Source organism: Oryctolagus cuniculus, chromosome 13, assembly GCF_964237555.1.
Source record: "Oryctolagus cuniculus chromosome 13, mOryCun1.1, whole genome shotgun sequence".
NCBI classification, from domain to species: Eukaryota; Metazoa; Chordata; class Mammalia; order Lagomorpha; family Leporidae; genus Oryctolagus; species Oryctolagus cuniculus.
This window is the reverse complement of record NC_091444.1, coordinates 70,779,528-70,798,906: the sequence shown is the minus strand read 5'-3', so window position 1 is coordinate 70,798,906 and position 19,379 is coordinate 70,779,528. Positions and strand designations below refer to the sequence as shown.

General features: G+C 46.2%; 1 protein-coding gene across 8 annotated transcripts in view; it reads left to right on the top strand.

The window, feature by feature from the left end:
- CDC123 (cell division cycle 123) overlaps positions 1-17,869 on the top strand; it is a 74,596-nt gene extending 56,727 nt beyond the window's left edge. For 5 of the 8 annotated variants that reach the window (XM_070055717.1, XM_070055715.1, XM_070055716.1 and 2 more), the window contains 5 exons: positions 1,670-1,792; positions 3,206-3,234; positions 13,624-13,752; positions 16,868-17,016; positions 17,587-17,869. In XM_070055717.1, the coding sequence (XP_069911818.1) occupies positions 1,670-1,792; positions 3,206-3,234; positions 13,624-13,752; positions 16,868-17,016; positions 17,587-17,734 (578 nt within the window). In that variant the 3' untranslated portion in view covers positions 17,735-17,869. The remainder of the gene's footprint in view (positions 1-1,669; positions 1,793-3,205; positions 3,235-13,623; positions 13,753-16,867; positions 17,017-17,586) is intronic. The other 3 variants (XM_070055718.1, XM_070055720.1, XM_002717547.5) reach the window with 1 other exon arrangement.
- Positions 17,870-19,379: the final 1,510 nt, after the last annotated feature.

Below are 19,379 nucleotides of genomic sequence, written 5' to 3'. Positions count from 1 at the left end.
GTTTGGGCCTCTGCCACTCATGTCAGAGACCTGCATGAAAGTTTCTGGCTTTGGCCTGGCCCAGCCCTGGCCGTTGTGGCCAATGGGGAGTGGACCAGCAGATTGAAGATCTCTCTCTGTGTCTCTACCTCTGTCTGTAACTCTGACTTAAATAAATAAATAAGTAAATATTTTTTAAATAAAAATGTACTCTTTAAAAGTAGAGAACCATGTTACCACAAATGAGTTATTCTTTATGAAGAATAAATAGTATTCTATTTTAATAGTATTCCATTGTATTAATAAGATCATTGGATCATTACATGGTATATGTGTATCACAGTAGTCCTCATAAATATGCGTAATTATTATGTGTCAAATGAAAGTTACAAAAAACCTAGAGAGAAGATAAGCTATGACAGAAGTAAATTTCCAGTAATTAAGACAAGGGTCTCTATCAGATAGTTCTGAGATGCCGCCTCTCCCCAACTGGTACTGTCTGGAATGCTGTGTTGATAGAGATCCTGAGCTCATATGCAGTTTTCCCAGAAGAAGATACTATCAGTTATGTCTGCCTAGATTTCAGAAATGAAATTGATTGTAGTTACCATTCTTAATTTAGGATACACATACTATTACCTGCTTTCTGTTTGAGGTATTTCAAGTACTATTAGCAATAAATTGCTTATTTTAAGCATCATAAAAAGCCAAGTTTTTGAAACTTTATTGATATTACTGGAGCACTGTTTATTATTCTAGCAAGAGAAAATATGTGGACAAATAAGTAAGTTACTCTAGATCTTTCCTCAGTTTACTGTTTTGTTTGCTATAGTTTGTTCAAATTAAGTGTTGAAAATAGTTATATTTTTCTTTAGTCTGTGTATGTTTTCCATAAAATAATATTTCTCTTCAACCCAGAAAAGTGCAATTTGAGTAGAATAAAATCAGTATTGTTAACTAAAAGGGATCTGGGATGTTTGAATTTGTCATATTGTCACATATACCTGAACAACTTGCAATGTAAGCGTGCTAACGAGGGGAGTCGTGTGGCTTCTGATGAAGGAATGAGAAATCCTTATTTCAGAGCAGAGGCCTTTTTCCTAGGACTCCAGCAAACTGACAGTGCACATAATAGTCCTTAGACGTATTTGGAATCGTGTCAGCAAGTCACTTTCAAAAGAGGAGCATGTGCTTTCCGTGGCTTGAAAAATCAGGCTTGGGAAGGTAGAGTCGCTCATTAGCGCAAGAAACAGACGACTTCTATGAAATCCAGTATGAATGTGGCAGACATATGGTGAGGAGTACTGTCAGTTTTCCCAAAGAAAGTAGAAGAGAACACAGCTTGTAGATATTTCCTTGAAAAATCAAAGCAGCAGCTGATATCTATGGGTGCAGGCCTAAAAATTGCTTGCTTCATTTCTTACATAACTAACTGTTTTGTGACTTTGAATTCTTTCCATTGTACTAAGTAAAATTAGCTTTCCCAAAGTAAGGATGCCTGGCAACGTAGAACTTTAGGATTCGCATATCTGCCTGAGCCTTTACGACTGAATAGGGTGTGTAAGGCAATGTTCATCTAATTGGTCTCTGATCCACTTCAGTGGTTCTCTCACAAAAAAGTGTAAGTCTCATGTTGGTGTTTTTGAAGAGAACGTGGTATAATAATACAGTATAAAATTTTTTTTGTCAGGTATTTCTCAAAGAGACTACACACAGTACTATGATCATATTTCTAAACAAAAGGAAGACATTTGCAGATGCATACAAGACTTCTTCAAGAAACACATCCAGTATAAATTCTTAGATGAAGACTGTGAGTATTTTTATTGACCCAAGAAAATGAAGTGGAATACATAATGCTGCTGGACCATGTATATTTTAAAAACTGGATCTGAAATACTGTCTCTGTAGAACTCATCTTATTACTTTTTGGTATTGCTGATGGCTTGCATGCTAACTTTACCTTATTGAATGAGACTCTGTAATACAGAGCCAGTTCTCTGTCCTGTCACTTTAGCTGTGTGAGTGTATATTTGGGAAGGTCTGTCTTGTGAGAACAAAGTGCTTCTGCCTCCCTGTCTTCTTTGAATGATCAAAGGCAGCACCACTCACAAAGTAAACAACTGTGAGTTGTTTTTAGGAATTGGAAGTCAGTTGTGTGAGAGAGAATTTTATACATCTTAAAACTCTGTCTACAGTCATTTCTGTTTTCTTTACTTGCCAACACTGTCTTCTGTGGAATTTTGAACTGGGGCAGGCATGTGGCCTCGTGGTTAAGATGCCCGTGTCCCACACTGGACTGCCTGTGTTCAGGTCCCGGCTGTGGCCCCCGACTCCAGCTTCTTGCTATGGCAGACCCTGGGAGATAGCAGTGTTGGCTCAGATGGGCCATCGCCAGCATCTGGGGAGTGAACGAAACATGAGAGCTCTGTCTTTCTCTGTCCCTCTCTCTTTCTCTCTCAAATAAAAAATAAATAACAAAAAGAGTCATTCCACAAGTGCAGTTAGATTTCTTATTACGAATGCTCCTCATTTCATACCCCAAATAAGCGATCGGTGCTCCTTTCACTAGTACTTTTTCACTAGCAGCCTCCCTTGTTCTGAGATGACCAATTTATAATAGTGAGCAGGGTCCGGCGCCGCGGCTCACTAGGCTAATCCTCCGCCTTGTGGCGCCGGAACACCGGGTTCTAGTCCCGGTCGGGGCACCAGATTCTGTCCCGGTTGCCCCTCTTCCAGGCCAGCTCTCTGCTGTGGCCAGGGAAGTGCAGTGGAGGATGGCCCAAGTGCTTGGGCCCTGCACTCCATGGGAGACCAGGATAAGTACCTGGCTCCTGCCATCGGATCAGCGCGGTGCGCCGGCCGCAGCGGCCATTGGAGGGTGAACCAATGGCAAAGGAAGACCTATCTCTCTGTCTCTCTCTCTCACTGTCCACTCTGCCTGTCAAAAAATTAAAAAAATAATAATAATAGTGAGCAGGTTGAGATGATGTTACTGTTTGGCTTGAATTTTTAAACATGAGGGCTTGCAATTGGGGATAGAGAAAAGGAAAGCAGGGTGACGTTCTTGTATGAAGTTGTGAGATTTAGAGGCATTAAGAACCCCAAGGTCAATTATATTGTGCTATGTTTCACTAACAGTAATAAAATACACTTTAATTTTCAAAAGGAGACTTCGATTATTGAAATATTCCTTCATTAATAACAGTTCTTCTCTTCTTTACAGTTGTATTCGATGTATATAGAGATAGTAGGGTAAGTAAACTTACATTTGATATGCTTTTCCATAAGAGCGTTGCACAAGTGGATAAATGGTCATTTTACATCCTCTCCATTTTTGTCACTGAGCTGGGCTAGCTTAGAATAGTTTGTACACTTTCATGGCTAACAATTTGTCATTTGATATTTCAGTAATTATCTTTAGTCAGATAAGATTCTTAGTGTGATTTGAACTGTTTTTACTTTTAGACTGAAGATGAGAATTCGTTTATGGCTATTCATTTTAAACTTGAAATTGACAGATTATATGTTTGTGGGGTACAAAGCGATATTATGATCCATGAATACAATGTGGAATAATTAAATCAAGCCAGTTATTAATACATATTGCTTATTTTTAATCTAATACTTTTTGTGATGAAAACATTTAAACTTTACTATCTTTACATTATAATAAATTTTATTTACTATGATGCATTTTATTATTTATACATTTTATAATAATATATTTTATTTATTTACTATATTTACCAGGCTGTGCAGTATATCTCAAAGCAAGAAAAATACAAAACAAAAATACTGATTCTCCCATTTAGTTAGGGCTTGTACTCTTTGACCATCTCTGCCTCATTTCCCCAGCCCACTGGCTCCATAACCATCATTCTGTTCTCTGCTTCTTCACATTCAGTTGTTGCAGATTGCACAGATCAGTGAGAACACATGGTGTTTGTCTTTCTGTGCCTGGCTTACGTCACTTAACCTTCTCCAGTTCCATCCATCTTGTGGCAAATGACAGAATTTACTTCTTTTGTAAGGCTAATTATTATTCCACTGTGTGTATACGCCATTCCTTTTAATGTATTCATTCATCGATGGACTTAGGTTGATTCTATAAATTGACTGTTATGAAAAATGTCCCAATGAACTCTGGAGTGCTGGGCTGGTGCATCTTCAGCATACTGATTTCAAATCTTTTTTTTTTTTTTTTAAAGATTCTGTTTATTTATTTGAGAGATAGCGTTACAGGCAGTTAGAGGGAAAGACAGAGAGAAAGGTCTTTCTTCTGCTGGTTCACTCCCCAAATGGCCACAATGGCCAGAGCTGGGCCTATCCAAAGCCAGGAGCCAGGAACTTCCTCTAGGTCTCCCACACAGGTACAGGGCCCAAGCACATGGGCCATCTTCTGCTGCTTTTCCAGGCTATAGCAGAGAGCTTGGATGGGAAGTGGAGCAGCCAGGTCTAGAACTGGTGCCCATACGGATGCTGGGGCTGCAGGCAGAGGATTAATCTACTGTACCATAGCACCAGCCCCCTGATTTCAAGTCTTTTGAGTCAGTAGCCAGAGTGTGATTGCTTGCTCCATCATATAGTAATACTATTTTTAGTTTTATTTTTTTTTAAAAAAAACTTCCTCACACACAGTTTCCTGTAATAGTTCTACTGATTTACATTCCCATCAACAGTGTATACTAGTGTACACATCCTCACTACACTTGGTGTCTTTTTTCTTTTTGATAATAGCTGTTCTGACAGGTGTGAAGTGATAGATACCCCACTGTGGTTTTTGATGTGCTTTCCCTAATGATTAGTAATATTGAGCATTTTTCATGCCTCTGTTAGCTGTTTTTATGTCTTTTTTAGAGAAATGCCCAACATTTGTTCTTTAAACCTCTGAAATGATGAGCCCTTCTGTGATTAGAACAATCAGAAAACAAGAACCTAACTCAGTAAAAAGTTCCTGCAGCAGAAGTTTCGTGGTCTGACACATAAGCTCTTTTCAGAGAAGTTTAGCTCACTAGATGTTAGGAAGGTGGCAGACAGGTTTCCCATTGCATCACTCCCATAGCAGCAGAAGTAGGGACTTCTCATCCTCCTCTGTGCTCACTCAGCCTTAATGGCAGTGGCGCTTGTGAGTCCGTGGAATCATTTTTGAGGGGCCGGCACTGTGGCGCAGTGGGTTAATCCTCTGCCTGCAGTGCTGGCATCCCATATGGGCGCCAGTTCTGGTCCCAGCTGCTCCTCTTCCGATCCAGCTCTCTGCTGTGGCCTGGGAAGGCAGTGGAGGATGGCCCAAGTCCTTGGGCCCCTGTACCCACATGGTAGACCCAGAGGAGGCTCCTGCTTCCTGGCTTTGGATGGCCCCAGCTCTGGCCGTTGCAGCCATCTGGGGAGTGAACCAGCAGATGGAAGACCTCTCTCTCTGTCTCTACCTCTCTCTGTAACTCTGTCATTCAAATAAATAAAATAAATCTTTAAAAAAAGATATTTATTTTGTTTGAAAGAGTTACAGAGAGAAAGAGACGTCTTCAATCTGCTGGTTCACTTCCCAGATGGCTACAATGGTCAGGACTGGGCCAGACCAAAGTCAGGAGCCAGGAGCTTCCTCTGGGTCTCTCACAAGGGTGCAGGGGCTCAAGCACTTGGGCCATCTTTTGCTGCTTACCCAAGTACATTAACAGAGAGCTAGATCAGAAGTAGAGCTGCCAGGACTCAAATCCACACCCATATGGGACTGGTGGTGTTGCAGGCCAGGGCTTTACCCTCTATGCCACAGTGCTGGCCCCAACATTGCACTTTTTTTTTTTTTTTTTTTTTTTTTTTTGACAGGCAGAGTGGACAGTGAGAGAGAGAGAGACAGAGAGAAAGGTCTTCCTTTTGCCGTTGGTTCACCCTCCAATGGCCGCCGCGGCTGGCGCGCTGCGGCTGGCGCACCGCGCTGATCCGATGGCAGGAGCCAGGTGCTTCTCCTGGTTTCCCATGCGGGTGCAGGGCCGAAGCACTTGGGCCATCCTCCACTGCACTCCTGGGCCATAGCAGAGAGCTAGACTGGAAGAAGGGCAACCGGACAGAATCCAGCGCCTCGACCAGGACTAGAACCCGGTGTGGCGGTGCCTCAGGCGGAGGATTAGCCTATTGAGCCGCAACATTGCACTATAACAGGATGCTTCAAACAAGATAACCTCTGATCTTTAAGGAGCTTATCTTCCAGTGAGGGTGACAGAGATGTAAGCGGTCAGGGTTCAGGAAGTGGCCCGTGGTAAGTGCTATCAAGTCTATTAGTGAGTGAGGAAACCCAGCAGACTGCCCTGAGGATGTTCACTTCTCAGAAGACAATGGATTTATTATCTCATTTAATCCATAAAATCTTGTGAGGTGCATATTGCCTGCCCGCATTTTACAGATACTACAAGTGAGGCAGTTTCCCTCATAGAGTGGCATTTGAACGTGTTGGAACTTGCCACTGTGTCTCCATATCTGCCTGGCAGACACCCCGGGCTGCTGCCATTCAGAAGGTCTGGCTGCTGGGTGCAGATGTTTCACTTGGTGAATGTCTTGGGTGAGGTTGGACTCGTGCACAAGTGATTACCTCTGGGATCTCACAGAGCTGAAAATAGTCACGTTTTTGAAAGTGCGAATCGTGCCAGTATAAACATCCTGACAGTTTCTGAGAAGAGATTTAAACCATATTGTAAAACTCATTTGCATTTCTCATTGGTGCTTGTATCAGAGTTCTTAGGCTGTTTCTTAAATCTGTGACTTCTGTGGCTATTTTTGTGGGGCACTGGCCCTTTGCCATGATCTTTTACACGAAATGGAAATGCAGAGTATTTGGACTTGGCAGTACTTTGATGTGTCGAGGCCGGGAGAGTTGACTCAATGTTGATAGAGGCCCACTGTCCTGTGTGAGTGTGTTTCAGAGCCTAGACCCACTCCTCCTTAGATCTGGGATAAGGCACTAGAAGGCGTATTTTAAAAAGCTCCTTGGGGCCAATGCTGTGGTATAGCGGGTAAAGCTACCACCTTCAGTATTGGCCTCCCATATGGTGGCCGGTTCAAGTCACAGATGCTCCACTTCCCATCTAGCTCTCTGCTGGCAGTAGAAGATGGCCCAAGTGCTTGGGCCCCTGCACTCATGTGGGAGACCTGGAGGAAGCTCCTGGCTCCTGGCTTCAGATCGGCATAGTTCCGGCCATTGCAGCCAATTGAGAAGTGAACCAGCAGATGGAAGCCCTCTCTGTCTCTGCCTCTCCTCTCTCTGTAACTCTTTCAAGTAAATAAGTAAATCTTAAAGAACAAAAACAAAAAAACTCCTGGAGCGATGAGAACACACTGTTACAATTTAGTGTCTACTTCAGATTTGTAAAAGTTTCTTACCCCTTGTGTATTATCTCAGTTACGATGATTATGCTGTTTCTTGGTACATTGACATATGGGTTGAAGACAGCTGATCTTGAGTCGTGGTCATTTTGAAATTGGCTTTGTGATTTGGTCACATTTAATATTCGAGGTGTGACTGAAAAAAATACATTTTAAAAAGATTATTCATTTGAAAGGCAGAAAGAGAGAGATTGATCTTCAATTTGCTACTTTACTTCCCCAAATGCCTATAACAACCAGGACTGGGCTAGGTTCAAGTCAGGAGCCATCCAGGTCTCCATGTGGGTGGCTGGAACCCAAGTACTTGAGCCATCATCTGCTGCCTCCCAGGCACATTAGCAGGAAGCTGGATCAGAAGTGGAGGCAAGATTTGATCCCAGGCACTCTGATAGGGCATGTGGGTAACCCAGGGGGTGGCTTACCCCACTGTGCCATAAAGCTAGACCCAAAGTACAATTTCTAATGTGTGAAACATTCTGTAGATATCTTTAGGTAAAACTTGTTACTAATGTTTTTGGAGTGACCGTTTGACATGGTAGTTAAGGGGCCTCTTGGGATACCCATGGCCCATATCCCAGGGCCTTAGATTCAAATTCTGGCTCTACTCCCAGTTCCAGCTTCTTGTTGATGTGTTCCCTGGCAGACAGCAGGTGATGGTTTGAGTAGCTGAGTCCCTGTCACCCATACAGGAAACCAGGATTGAGTTCCTGGCTCCTGACCAGCCTGGCCCAGCCCTGGCCATTCTGTTGCAGGCATTTGGGGAGTCAACCACCGGTTGGGAGATCTCATTCTCTCTCTCATTTTTTTCTCTCTCGCTCTCTTGTTCTCTCCCTCCCTCCATGTTTCACATAAATAAAATGAATACATTAAAAAAATAATGTTGTTGCGGCAGAGCAGTTAAGCTACCACTTACCCTATCACAGTGCCTGGTTCAAGTGCTGGCCACCACTTAGGATCCATTTTCCTGCTAACACGCATCCTGGGAGCAGCTGATAATGGCGTTTTCATGTAGAGTTCTGAGTTTTGACCAACACATCCAGTCACAAAACCATCATCCAGTGAGCTTCTCCCTGCCCCAGCTTCTTTTATTACTCTCCCTGCACCCGAGACCCTGGCAAACACCTCTCTGTAAAACCCACTGACTTTGCATTTATTAATTGGTAACACATTCCCATTGTTTAAAAGCCAAATCAGTGTGGCCGGCGCCGCGGCTCACTAGGCTAATCCTCCGCCTAGCGGCGCCAGCACACCGGGTTCTAGTCCTGGTCGGGGCGCCGGATTCTGTCCCGGTTGCCCCTCTTCCAGGCCAGCCCTCTGCTGTGGCCAGGGAGTGCAGTGGAGGATGGCCCAGGTGCTTGGGCCCTGCACCCCATGGGAGACCAGGAAAAGCACCTGGCTCCTGGCTCCTGCCATCGGATCAGCGCGGTGCGCCGGCCGCAGCGCGCCGGCTGCGGCGGCCATTGGAGGGTGAACCAACGGCAAAGGAAGACCTTTCTCTCTGTCTCTCTCTCTCACTGTCCACTCTGCCTGTCAAAAAAAAAAAAAAAAAAAAAAAAAAAAAAAAAAAAAAGCCAAATCAGTGTGAAAGCATACATGAAACATCTTCTATGCTCCCAAAGGCACACTTTTATTAATTTCTTATATGTGCTTCCAGCATTTCTTGATACAAAACAAGCAGTATCCTTTTTTTTTTTTTTTTTTCCCGTTTTTCTTGTGCAAGAGGTGGCATTGATATACACTCCAGACCTTGTTTGGTTCACAGTGTTAAAGATCAGTGTCTCCTGCACTTTCCGGCCCCTTGCAGTGGCGTAGCATTTTGGTATGCCAGTAGACTGTGTAGCTTGTTAGCCACTTCTCTCTCAGTGCTCACATAGGCTATTTCTTGTCTCTTGCAAACCGTGCTGTGGTGAAAACTCTGTCCCCATGTTGTTTCATATTTGCAGAATCAATTCCTAAAGGTGGGGCTGCCGGTTCAAAGACTCAATGCATTTTCATTTTGGTAGATTTTGTAGTTTCCCTTCCCCAATTAGGCCAGACAAAATCCCACAGAACTTGCATGTGTCTTCAAAGCTTACTGACTAAGTATACAATCAGACTTTTGTAGGATCATTTTGGGTTTTGGTAGAGAAGCAATGTTTTAGGTGTAGTTTTAATTTCAGTCTTTCTTATTGAATGAAGATGAAGTTTATATTTTCATATATTTAAGGGTAATTTCTCTGAACTGTTGCTTCGTGTCTTTTCTGTTTTGTTAAAGTATCTTATTTTCTTCAAACTAAAGGAACTCTTTATTTATTGCAGAGACTAGGCCTTTGTAATGTTTTTCAATCTGATAGTCTGTTGCCATGGAGAAAATTAAATGTATTAGTCATTTATTTTATAACATCTGAATTTGAGTCATAATTTTAAGAAATACTTTCCCTTTTTTTTTTACTAGTACTTTTATGACTTCTTGTTTTACATTTAAATCTATGGTCTATTTGGCACTTGTCTGATTGGTAAGCAATATGGATCTACTTTGTTTTTCTGTAAATTGTAACCGCATTGCCTAATCTAGTACCTGTGTTCCTCATTTTTTGGTAAGGATTTCCCCAAATTCTTATTGCTTTAATCCTTGTTGTATTTTCAGAGTCTCATTCATTTTTTTCTTTAAGATTTATTTATTTGAAAGGCAGAGTTACAGAGTGAGAAGATATAGAGATGGAGAGAAAGAGAGATCTTCCATTCACTGGTTCACTCCCCAAATGGCCACAACAGCCAATGCTGGGCCAGGCCGAAGCCCGGAGCCACCAGGTCTTCACTTCGGTAACAGGGGCCCATGCTCTTGGGCCATCTTTGCTGCTTTCCCAAGTGCATTAGCAGGGAGCTGGATCAGAAGTGGAGCAGCCAGGAATCCAGCTGGAGTTTATATGGGGTGCTGGCGCCCTTGGTAGCAGCTTAACCTATGCACCACAACACCAGCCCCTCATTCATCTTTATTGTCTTTAAAAGATGCTACAAATCAATTTTGTTTATTTGACTTTACTTCATCTGTAGTGCGTTTGGGGTTTTGTTTGTTTTTGTATTGTTTTGATGAGAATCCTAAAGAGCCTAGATTTTGAATTTTTCATTTGCTTTTCTCATGTTCCCCAACATCCAGTGAGGGAAAGATGTCATTGTTGCTGCTCCTGCCCTTGGCATTCTTTCTTACCCGCCCTTCACTGAGGTTGCAGCCCTCTGAAGTCACTTAGCTCTGCCTGCCTTCTGCAGGCCTGTGTCCTGTGCAGCGCGGATGAAAGCCTTAGGTTCTTGTGGGGGAAACCCTGCCTTGTGTCCCTCTCACAGCTTCCTCTTCGTTTATGGCTCCTGGCTGGTCCCCTTTCTTTCTGGTAATCTGATTTGCACATTTCTTTTTTTTTTTTTTTTTTTGACAGGCAGAGTGGACAGTGAGAGAGAGAGACGGAGAGAAACGTCCTCCTTTTGCCGTTGGTTCACCCTCTAATGGCCGCCGCGGCCGGCGCGCTGCGGCCGGCGTACCGCACTGATCCAATGGCAGGAGCCAGGTGCTTCTCCTGGTCTCCCATGGGGTGCAGGGCCCAAGCACCTGGGCCATCCTCCACTGCCCTCCCTGGCCACAGCAGAGAGCTGGCCTGGAAAAGGGGCAACCGGGACAGAATCTGGCGCCCCGACCGGGACTAGAACCCGGTGTTCCGGCGCCGTGAGGCGGAGGATTAGCCTAGTGAGCCGCGGCGCCAGCCTCTGATTTGCACATTTCAAGCGAATATTTTAGCCTCAGTTGCATCCTGTCTAGAACAGGAAGCTTTTAAAGTTCCCTTAGCCCGGCGTGTTTCTGGAGCCCTCAAGTATTTTACACTTTAGCTCTTGTCACCCATTCCCGGAAAATGGACGTCCTCACAGGGCCGCCGCACATTCTGCTTTCCGTTGTTCTCGTTGTTTTCCTCTGCAGTGGCTCCTTTCCCTCCCACCTCCTCTCAGATCCTCATTGCTGTCGTCCTGCACACTCCAAGTTATGGGGGAAGCTTTTCCAGCCTCCCCTCGCAGATCTCGTCAGGGTCTCCTGTGCTCCTGTAATCTCGTGTTACCCTCTTCCTCCTGTCTATGGAAGCGGAGTGCCTTCTGATTGCGGGTGTTTGGCTCCTGTATTTGGGATGTGCGTACGTGTGTGTGTGTGTGTGTGTGTGTGTGGTCCGTGTATACTGACCCAGGCTGAGCTGTCTGAAGGATTCAGTTCTGTGTTACTGATCTTTATGCCTCAGTCCAACACTGCCTGGTACACTGAGCTTTGCTTGGGTAGGTGCGTGGTCAGTTGGGAGGTCCAAGGAACCTCAATCTGACTGTTCTTTTTTTTTAATGGGTTGCCCTAAAATGGAATTAATTTCTCTGAATGATTTATGCCCAATATGTCACATATTATGGCTATAAAACCCTAACCCTGATAGTTTTATACCTGATTATATATAGCAAGTTTTATTTTGTTTGTTAGTACTGAAGAATGGCTTCTGAACTGTGGAATAAACTCTGTCAGCTAACAAGTGGTGGCTTGAAGTGCAAGTTTCTTTTTTCTCTTAATAGCAAGATAGTTTTATTAATCTAAAGTCAAATAGAAAAGGTTTGGAGTTTAGGAAATACCCATTAAAAAATAACGTACAATATTGCAAAGCCATTTTTTTTTTTTTTGACAGGCAGAGTTAGACAGTGAGAGAGAGAGACAGAGTTATAGACAGTGAGAGAAAGAGAGAGAAAAGTCTTCCTTCTGTTGGTTCACTACCCTAATGGCTGCTATGGTTGGCACTGTGCCTATCCGAAGCCAGGAGCCAGGTGCTTCCTCCCGGTCTCCCATGTGGGTACAGGGACCCAAGCACTTGGGCCATCCTCCACTGCCTTCCCAGGCCACAGCAGAGAGCTGGACTGGAAGAGGAGCAACTGGGACTAGTACCCGGCGCCCCAACTGGGACTAGAACTCAGGGTGCCGGCGCCACAGGCGGAGGATTAGCCAAGTGAGCCATGGCACCCGCCGCAAAGTCATTTTAATAATAGTCCCCCAATACAAGGCTGGCATTATGCTAAGAAGCTGATTGCTGGCCATTATTTCCCATGGCCCAAGAAGGCAGAAGTGGGTGCCAGATTGATGTGAGGGAGGAACACAAGCGGCAGGAAAGGCTGCCGATTTCTCCCACGTGGCAGATGGCAGGAGCTTCTTGTACTAGTTCTGAAGATGCTTCCCAGAGGATGTGTGAAGCAAGTCCTAATAAGATGTCTCCTCTTTCCTGAAATGTTCTTAAGCCAGGTGCGAAACAGTGCTAAATGCAGTACTGGCCCCGCAGCCCTGGTCCTCATGTTACACACACACACACACACACAGACACATACACACGAGCAAGACGTGCGAGTTGCATGTTTATGAAGAAGAGTAATTTATTGTTAACAGCAAAACCATACAGAGATGAATGTCTTAGTGAGAAAAAACAAGAGGAGCGAATATAAAATATAAAAACAGCCGGCATTGTACCTGCCACGTGTCACCCAGGCCTTTGTCATCCAGCGGGCAGGCTCGCATCTCTAGGCAGGGCTGTGCACCCGGCTGCACGGGGCTGGCGCCTGACCGTATCTAAGCATGGTCCCACCTGCTCAGCGTCCTCTCCCTGAGGCCAGTGGCTACCACATTGCCTACCTGTGCTCTCAGACTAGAGGAAGCTAGAAAGTTCTTTCCAAAGTTGGATTTTTTTAAAAATCTCTCTTTCATTTGCTATTAATACAGCAACTATTATGTTAACATTAATGTAAACAAATATTGTGTTACGACTTAAAGAAAATTGAGCACTTGCGTACTTCGTTCCATATGTTAAAAGATACCAAAACGCTGCCCTTTGCCACAGCCTTTCAGCAGAGTGAGATGGCTGGCTGAGCTGCCGGCGCCTGCCTACGTAGGCTGTGCCTGGCAGGACCCCTGCAGGTGGCGCGGAGTCCCACCGCAGCCAGGGCGCGGTCTTGTGAGATCTTCCTTTTTGTGCTTGGGTTTTGTAACCTAGGATTTGAATGTGGCTTGGGGCGGGAGCTGAGTTATCTGTCTTTGCCGGATCATTTCCTTCCCAGTCCCCTCTCACTGCCTACCCAGGTGACATTCCCTGTAACGCCACCTGTCTGATCTAGCCCCTTCTCAGAGGGGACCCGGAGGAACTGTCTTGAAATAAGTGATAAGATTTTAAGATCGTCTTTCTCATAAGTCACAGTGTGGACTGTGTTTCATGCTTTTTCCTCTCTGTGCTGCAGGGGAAGGTGTGGCTAATTGACTTTAATCCATTCGGAGAAGTCACAGACTCACTGCTGTTCACCTGGGAAGAACTCATCTCTGAAACAAACCTGAGAGGTGATTTTAGTGAAGGAGATGCCCAGGAGCAGGTAAGAGACGTAAAGGAGATACGAAGGAACCCTTTGATCTCACTAACCGTGCCCTTGCACTTTAGACACGGGGATATGCCGTGACCTGCGCCTCTGGGAGAGCACGTGAACACACGGCTCCCTTCCTGTTGTACCACTTCTTCCCTGGGCTCCTGCTCCTGGGTCCCTTCCTGTCTGCTCTGCAAGCACCTTTCTATTGCCCTGCCATCCCTGCACTGTCTCTTCGGGTCACTGCTCTGTCCTGGGCGCTGTGTCACACCCGTATTTACCCTCTTAGGCGCTTGTTCATGCTTGCCGTCCTGTGTTACGGCTGCCTGTTGCTTGTTCATGTCCTGCGGGAGACTGGATGTTTTGGAGAAGAGGGAAAGTGTCTCTTGTTCTCAGGACATCTGCAGCGCTTAGCACAGTGTCAGGCATGGGTGCATTTGTCAGTTTAATGGAGGAAGGCATTTTGTCCCTCTGACACCTGATGGTGGTGAGCCATCAAGTCTGAGAAATCAGCAGGGGGAATGTAAATTACTCAGCCCAGGCGTTTTTTATACACGGAAGAGGCTCAATTAAGGGATAGAAACGGTGCAGTATTCAACTCCAAGTCCCTCGTTTCTTCTAAGAACTGGAGGGTGGGGATGACAGAAGGCAAGCATGAACTGGACCCTGCCTCTTCCCCAGGGTCACCTGCTGCCTGTCTTCCCGTGCCCAGGCCACAGAGGCTGGCCCAGCTCCACCTTTCCTAAGTCCTTTGTGTACTGGATGGTCCTCCTGCCTGCGGGGCCTGTTCCTCTCCCAGGCCCTCTGAAGGCTGCCTTCATCACCCCGGGGCGCTCTCAGCCCACACAGCCCCTCGCGTGCAAGGCCTCGCCTGCCCGCCCCTCTAACGCAGTCCCCGTTGCTCTCCTCTTGGGCTATTGCCCACTGTCTTCCTTTCTGTAGCACGTTGTGCTGTCTGAAATGACCTTGTAATCTGTTTGCTCGCTTACTGTGTGTCTCCACGTCTTGTTTATCAGTTTACCTCCTCTGCCTGGAACACAGTCCTGCACAGAGTAAATATTTCTCAACTGTTGGACCCCATGATTGATCTGTCTGTAGTAAGAGGCAGCCTGGTTTCTAGAGCTCCACACACTCATCCATTTAAGTTCCTGCCCTGAGTTCTTTCGCTGGGCACCATCCAGCCGGGCATTGCCTTGATATCTGCCAGTCAGGAGGTCCAGGCCCCGCCCCCAGAGTCCTTTTTGGCACAAACCAACATGTAAATAGTATGTGACTTTTCACATATATTTACTAGTATACTAGTAAGTAGACTCAGAAGGTGCATTAAAGAATGTGGAAGGCTCATTCAATATGATACTTGAAGGGTGGGTGTTTGGCCTAGCCATCGAGATGTTGGGTAAGATGCCTGCAACCCATATTGGGGTACCTTCTAATACCCACCTCTGGCTCTTGACTCCAGCTTCCTACTAATGCAAACCCTGGGCGGCAGCAGTGATGTTGAGTACTTGGGTCCCTGCCACCCACATGAGAGACCCAGAATGAATGCAGCTTCCAGCTTTGTCCTGGTCTATTCATCAACTGCTGTAGGCATTTGGGGAGCGAACCAGTGGATGGGAACTCGATCTCTCTCCTTTGTGTCTGTCTCTCACTCTCTCTCTTTTTTCCCCTCTCTGGCTCTTGAATTTTGAAAAAGTTATTTGAAAAGGGATACTTGAATTTGCAGTTTTATTTAGGGAATGAGAGAGATACACAAATAAGAGAAGTACAGAAATGCTATGGAATGCAGAGCACTCCTTTGCCCTCTACGGCAGTACTGCCCAGCTGTGTACCTGTATGCATAAAACATTCTAGCCTGTCTTAGGCCAGAGGTGACTGGCCTAAGCCCCCGGGCCCACTCGGGCTGCAGAGATACGAGCTCGTTTGCAGCACACGCTGGCTGCACGTTTGGCTGCACTTAGGGATCGACGAGCCCGCCAGCAGCACTGTGCTTTCAGATACGTGTTGACTTTCCAGTGAACGTATAGAATTATTTTTTTAATCTTCGTGGCTTCTTTGAATTTTTTTTTTTCAAAGATTTATTTATTTGAAAGTCAGAGCTACACAGAGAGGAGAGACAGAGAAAGAGAGAGAGGTCTTCCATCTGCTGGTTCACTCCCCAGATGGCTGCAATGGCCAGAACTACGCCAATCCGAAGCCAGGAGCCAGGAGCTTCCTCTGGTCTCCTATATGGGTGCAGGGGCCCAGTTTTTTGGGCTATCTTCTGCTGTTTTCCCAGGCCATAGCAGAGAGCTGGATCGGAAATGGAGCAGCCAGGCCTCGAACTGGCGCCCATATGGGATGTCAGTGCCTCAGTCCAGGACGTTAACCTGCTGCACCACAGTGCTGGCCCCATTCTTTGACTTTAGAATCTTCTTTTCTTCCTTATCTAGTACAGAAAAGAACATGAATTTGTTACCCCAGGATCCTTTTTTTTTTTTTTTTTTTTTTTTTTTTTTTGACAGGCAGAGTGGACAGTGAGAGAGAGAGACAGAGAGAAAGGTCTTCCTTTTGCCGCTGGTTCACCCTCCAATGGCCGCCGCTGCAGCCGGCGCACTGCGCTGATCCTGGCAGGAGCCAGGAGCCAGGTGCTTTTCCTGGTCTCCCATGGGGTGCAGGGCCCAAGCACCTGGGCCATCCTCCACTGCACTCCCTGGCCATAGCAGAGAGCTGGCCTGGAAGAGGGGCAACCGGGACAGAATCCGGCGCCCCAACCGGGACTAGAACCCGGTGTGCCGGCGCCGCAAGGTGGAGGATTAGCCTATTGAGCCACGGCGCCGGCCCCAGGATCCTTTTTAGTTCAGGAAATGCTGGTAGGGGCCAGCATTTTGACACCGCAGGTTAAGAGATGCCAGCAGCCCATATTGGAGTGCTGCTTCCAGCCCTGGCTGCTTCACTTCCAGTCCAGCTCCCCACTAACGTGCCTGGGAAAGCCGCAGCCGCAGCCGCAGATCTCTCTCTCTCTCTCTCTCGCTCTGTCGCTCTCTCGCTCTCTCGCTCTCTCGCTGCCTTTCTAATAAATCAATCTTAAGGAAGAAAGAAAGAAATACTAGTGGACCTGAGCCAAGCCTTTGCTTTTCTCTGTGTGAAGGACTGCCCCGCTTTCCGTTGCACCGACAGTGAGGTCACCGTGCAGCCCAGCCCTTACCTGAGCTACCGGCTGCCCAAGGACTTCGTGGACCTCTCCACGGGGGAAGACGCTCACAAGCTGATAGATTTCCTGAAGCTGGTAAAGTCTAAGTGTGTCACGTCGGTTTCCCCTTTAGCTAAATTTTAGTGTTGCATTTTAGCCCTCCCACCACCTAGGTAGCTTTTGGTCTGACTGTGAATTTAAGGAACAGAAGCACCGAGTTAGGTCATTTTAAAATGAAATACGCAATGTGACCTGAAGAAAGAATTCATTGATTAGAATGACAGACTTTTTTTTCTTTTATAATGTTTGTGGTTTTTGAACAATTCTCACAATACCTGTAACTTTGAGGCAAGTCTGTGTATTGTTCTGGGGCGCCACAAAGATCAGACCTGTGCTGGGGTTGCCCCGGGAGGGGGAGGGGAGCATTTGCCTTTCTGGGTGGGAGTGTTTATATGAAGAAGACATTCAAATGCCTCAGGTCCTTTGCTCAGGAGGCCAGATGATGAACTGGTTTAGTGCATGAATTAAGGTCTGTCCTCACGTGATCATCTTCAGCCACAGCCTTTTCCAAGGCTTCTAGAGCATGACACTGGGTGACAGGAAAGCCCTCTTGGTGGAACTCGAGCTCGTGTCCCAGTTAGAACGTGTGGCCTCAGTGTGCTCTTGTTTCCTGACAGAAAAGAAACCAGCAAGAGGATGAGTGACGAGAGTGCCGGAGTTCAAGACCAGGTTCGCCAGGAAGCCACCGCCACCTCCAGGAGGCGCTCCTGGGCTGCAGCCTCCCGGTCGCCCAGAGGCGGGGCGGGGGCGGGAGGCTGTCTGTAATTAGGGGCTTTTTATATTTCAGGGCTGTTCACCCGGGGCAAATGGAAGGGCTTTGCTACTTGTAAAAACAGCATAATAAATAGACCTAAAACATAGCAGACGTCCTGTTCTGATAATAAAATGCTTTCTAAGGAATACCCTGCCCTCCGGCACCATGTTTAGATTCATATGTGTTTCTTTGTTTTAAAATAATTGTCTTTATTCATATAAGGTGAACAGATTTCATGTGTTTCATTTATACAGACTCCGGGGCACAGTGAGACTTCCCACCCGGCCCTCCCGCTCCCCAAGCTCCCACCCTCCCTCCTCCTCCCTTTCTCATTCTTTTAATTTTTACAATGACATACTTTCAGTTTATTTTATAATCATGAGCTTAACCCTCTACTAAGTAAAGAATGTAACAAGTAGTAAGAAGAAAAACCAAAAAATACTGTTCCTCAGCTGTAGAAACCAGGGCTGTAACAGTAATCAAATCTCAAAATGTCAACTCTGCTCATGTACGTGACATTTTTTGCACTCTGTTAGTTACCACAGCTCTGGGAAAAATATGGAATTTGTCTTTTGGGAACTGGCTTATTTCACTCAGTACAATGGCTTCCAGTTTCATCCATCTTTTACAAAAAGAAGTTCTTTTTACATGAATATAAACATGAACTCACTACATGCATTTATGTGTAGGGGAGACGCCGAGGAATTAAATACCGAGAAGCTAAGTGAAGATCTAAGCTGTCTTTGAAAGAATGAGAGGCCGGCGCCGCGGCTCACTAGGCTAATCCTCCGCCTTGCGGCGCCAGCACACCAGGTTCTAGTCCCGGTCGGGGCGCCGGATTCTGTCCTGGTTGCCCCTCTTCCAGGCCAGCTCTCTGCTGTGGCCAGGGAGTGCAGTGGAGGATGGCCCAGGTGCTTGGGCCCTGCACCCCATGGGAGACCAGGAGAAGCACCTGGCTCCTGCCATCGGATCAGCGCGGTACGCCGGCCACAGCGTGCTGGCCGCGGCGGCCATTGGAGGGTGAACCAACGGAAGGAAGACCTTTCTCTCTGTCTCTCTCACTGTCCACTCTGCCTGTCAAAAAAAAAAAAAAAAAAAAAAAAGAATGAGAGAATGAGGCAGTTCCATGTTTATGTTAACCAGGCTGACCTGCAGAGGTGGCTTAGCCATGTTTAGACATTTGAAAGACAGAATTCCTGTAAAGTAAGCATTACTGTTTTAGTTACATGTTGTCTTGCCACATGGAAAACAGTGTCTGTATGGTAAGAAAAATAATCAGTGATGAACACACCACTCAGCCACCATTTAGGGAGATTCTGTATTCACATTCAGCAGAGGCTGGAGGAATAGGTATGTGAGATGTGGGAACAGAAAGGTGACCATAGAAAGAGCTGGAAGGGGCCGGCGCTGTGGTACAGCGGGTTAAAGCCCCAACCTGCAGCGCTGGCATCCCATATGGGTGCCAGTTCGAGTCCCAGCTGCACCACTTCTGACCCAACTCTCTGCCATGGCCTGAGAAAACAGTAGAAGATGGCTCAAGTCCTTGGGCCCCTGTACCCACGTCGGAGGCCCAAAAGAGGCTCTTGGCTTCTGGCTTCGGATCAGCTTGGCTCTGGCCGTTGCTGCCATTTGGAGAGTGAACCAGTGGAATGGAAG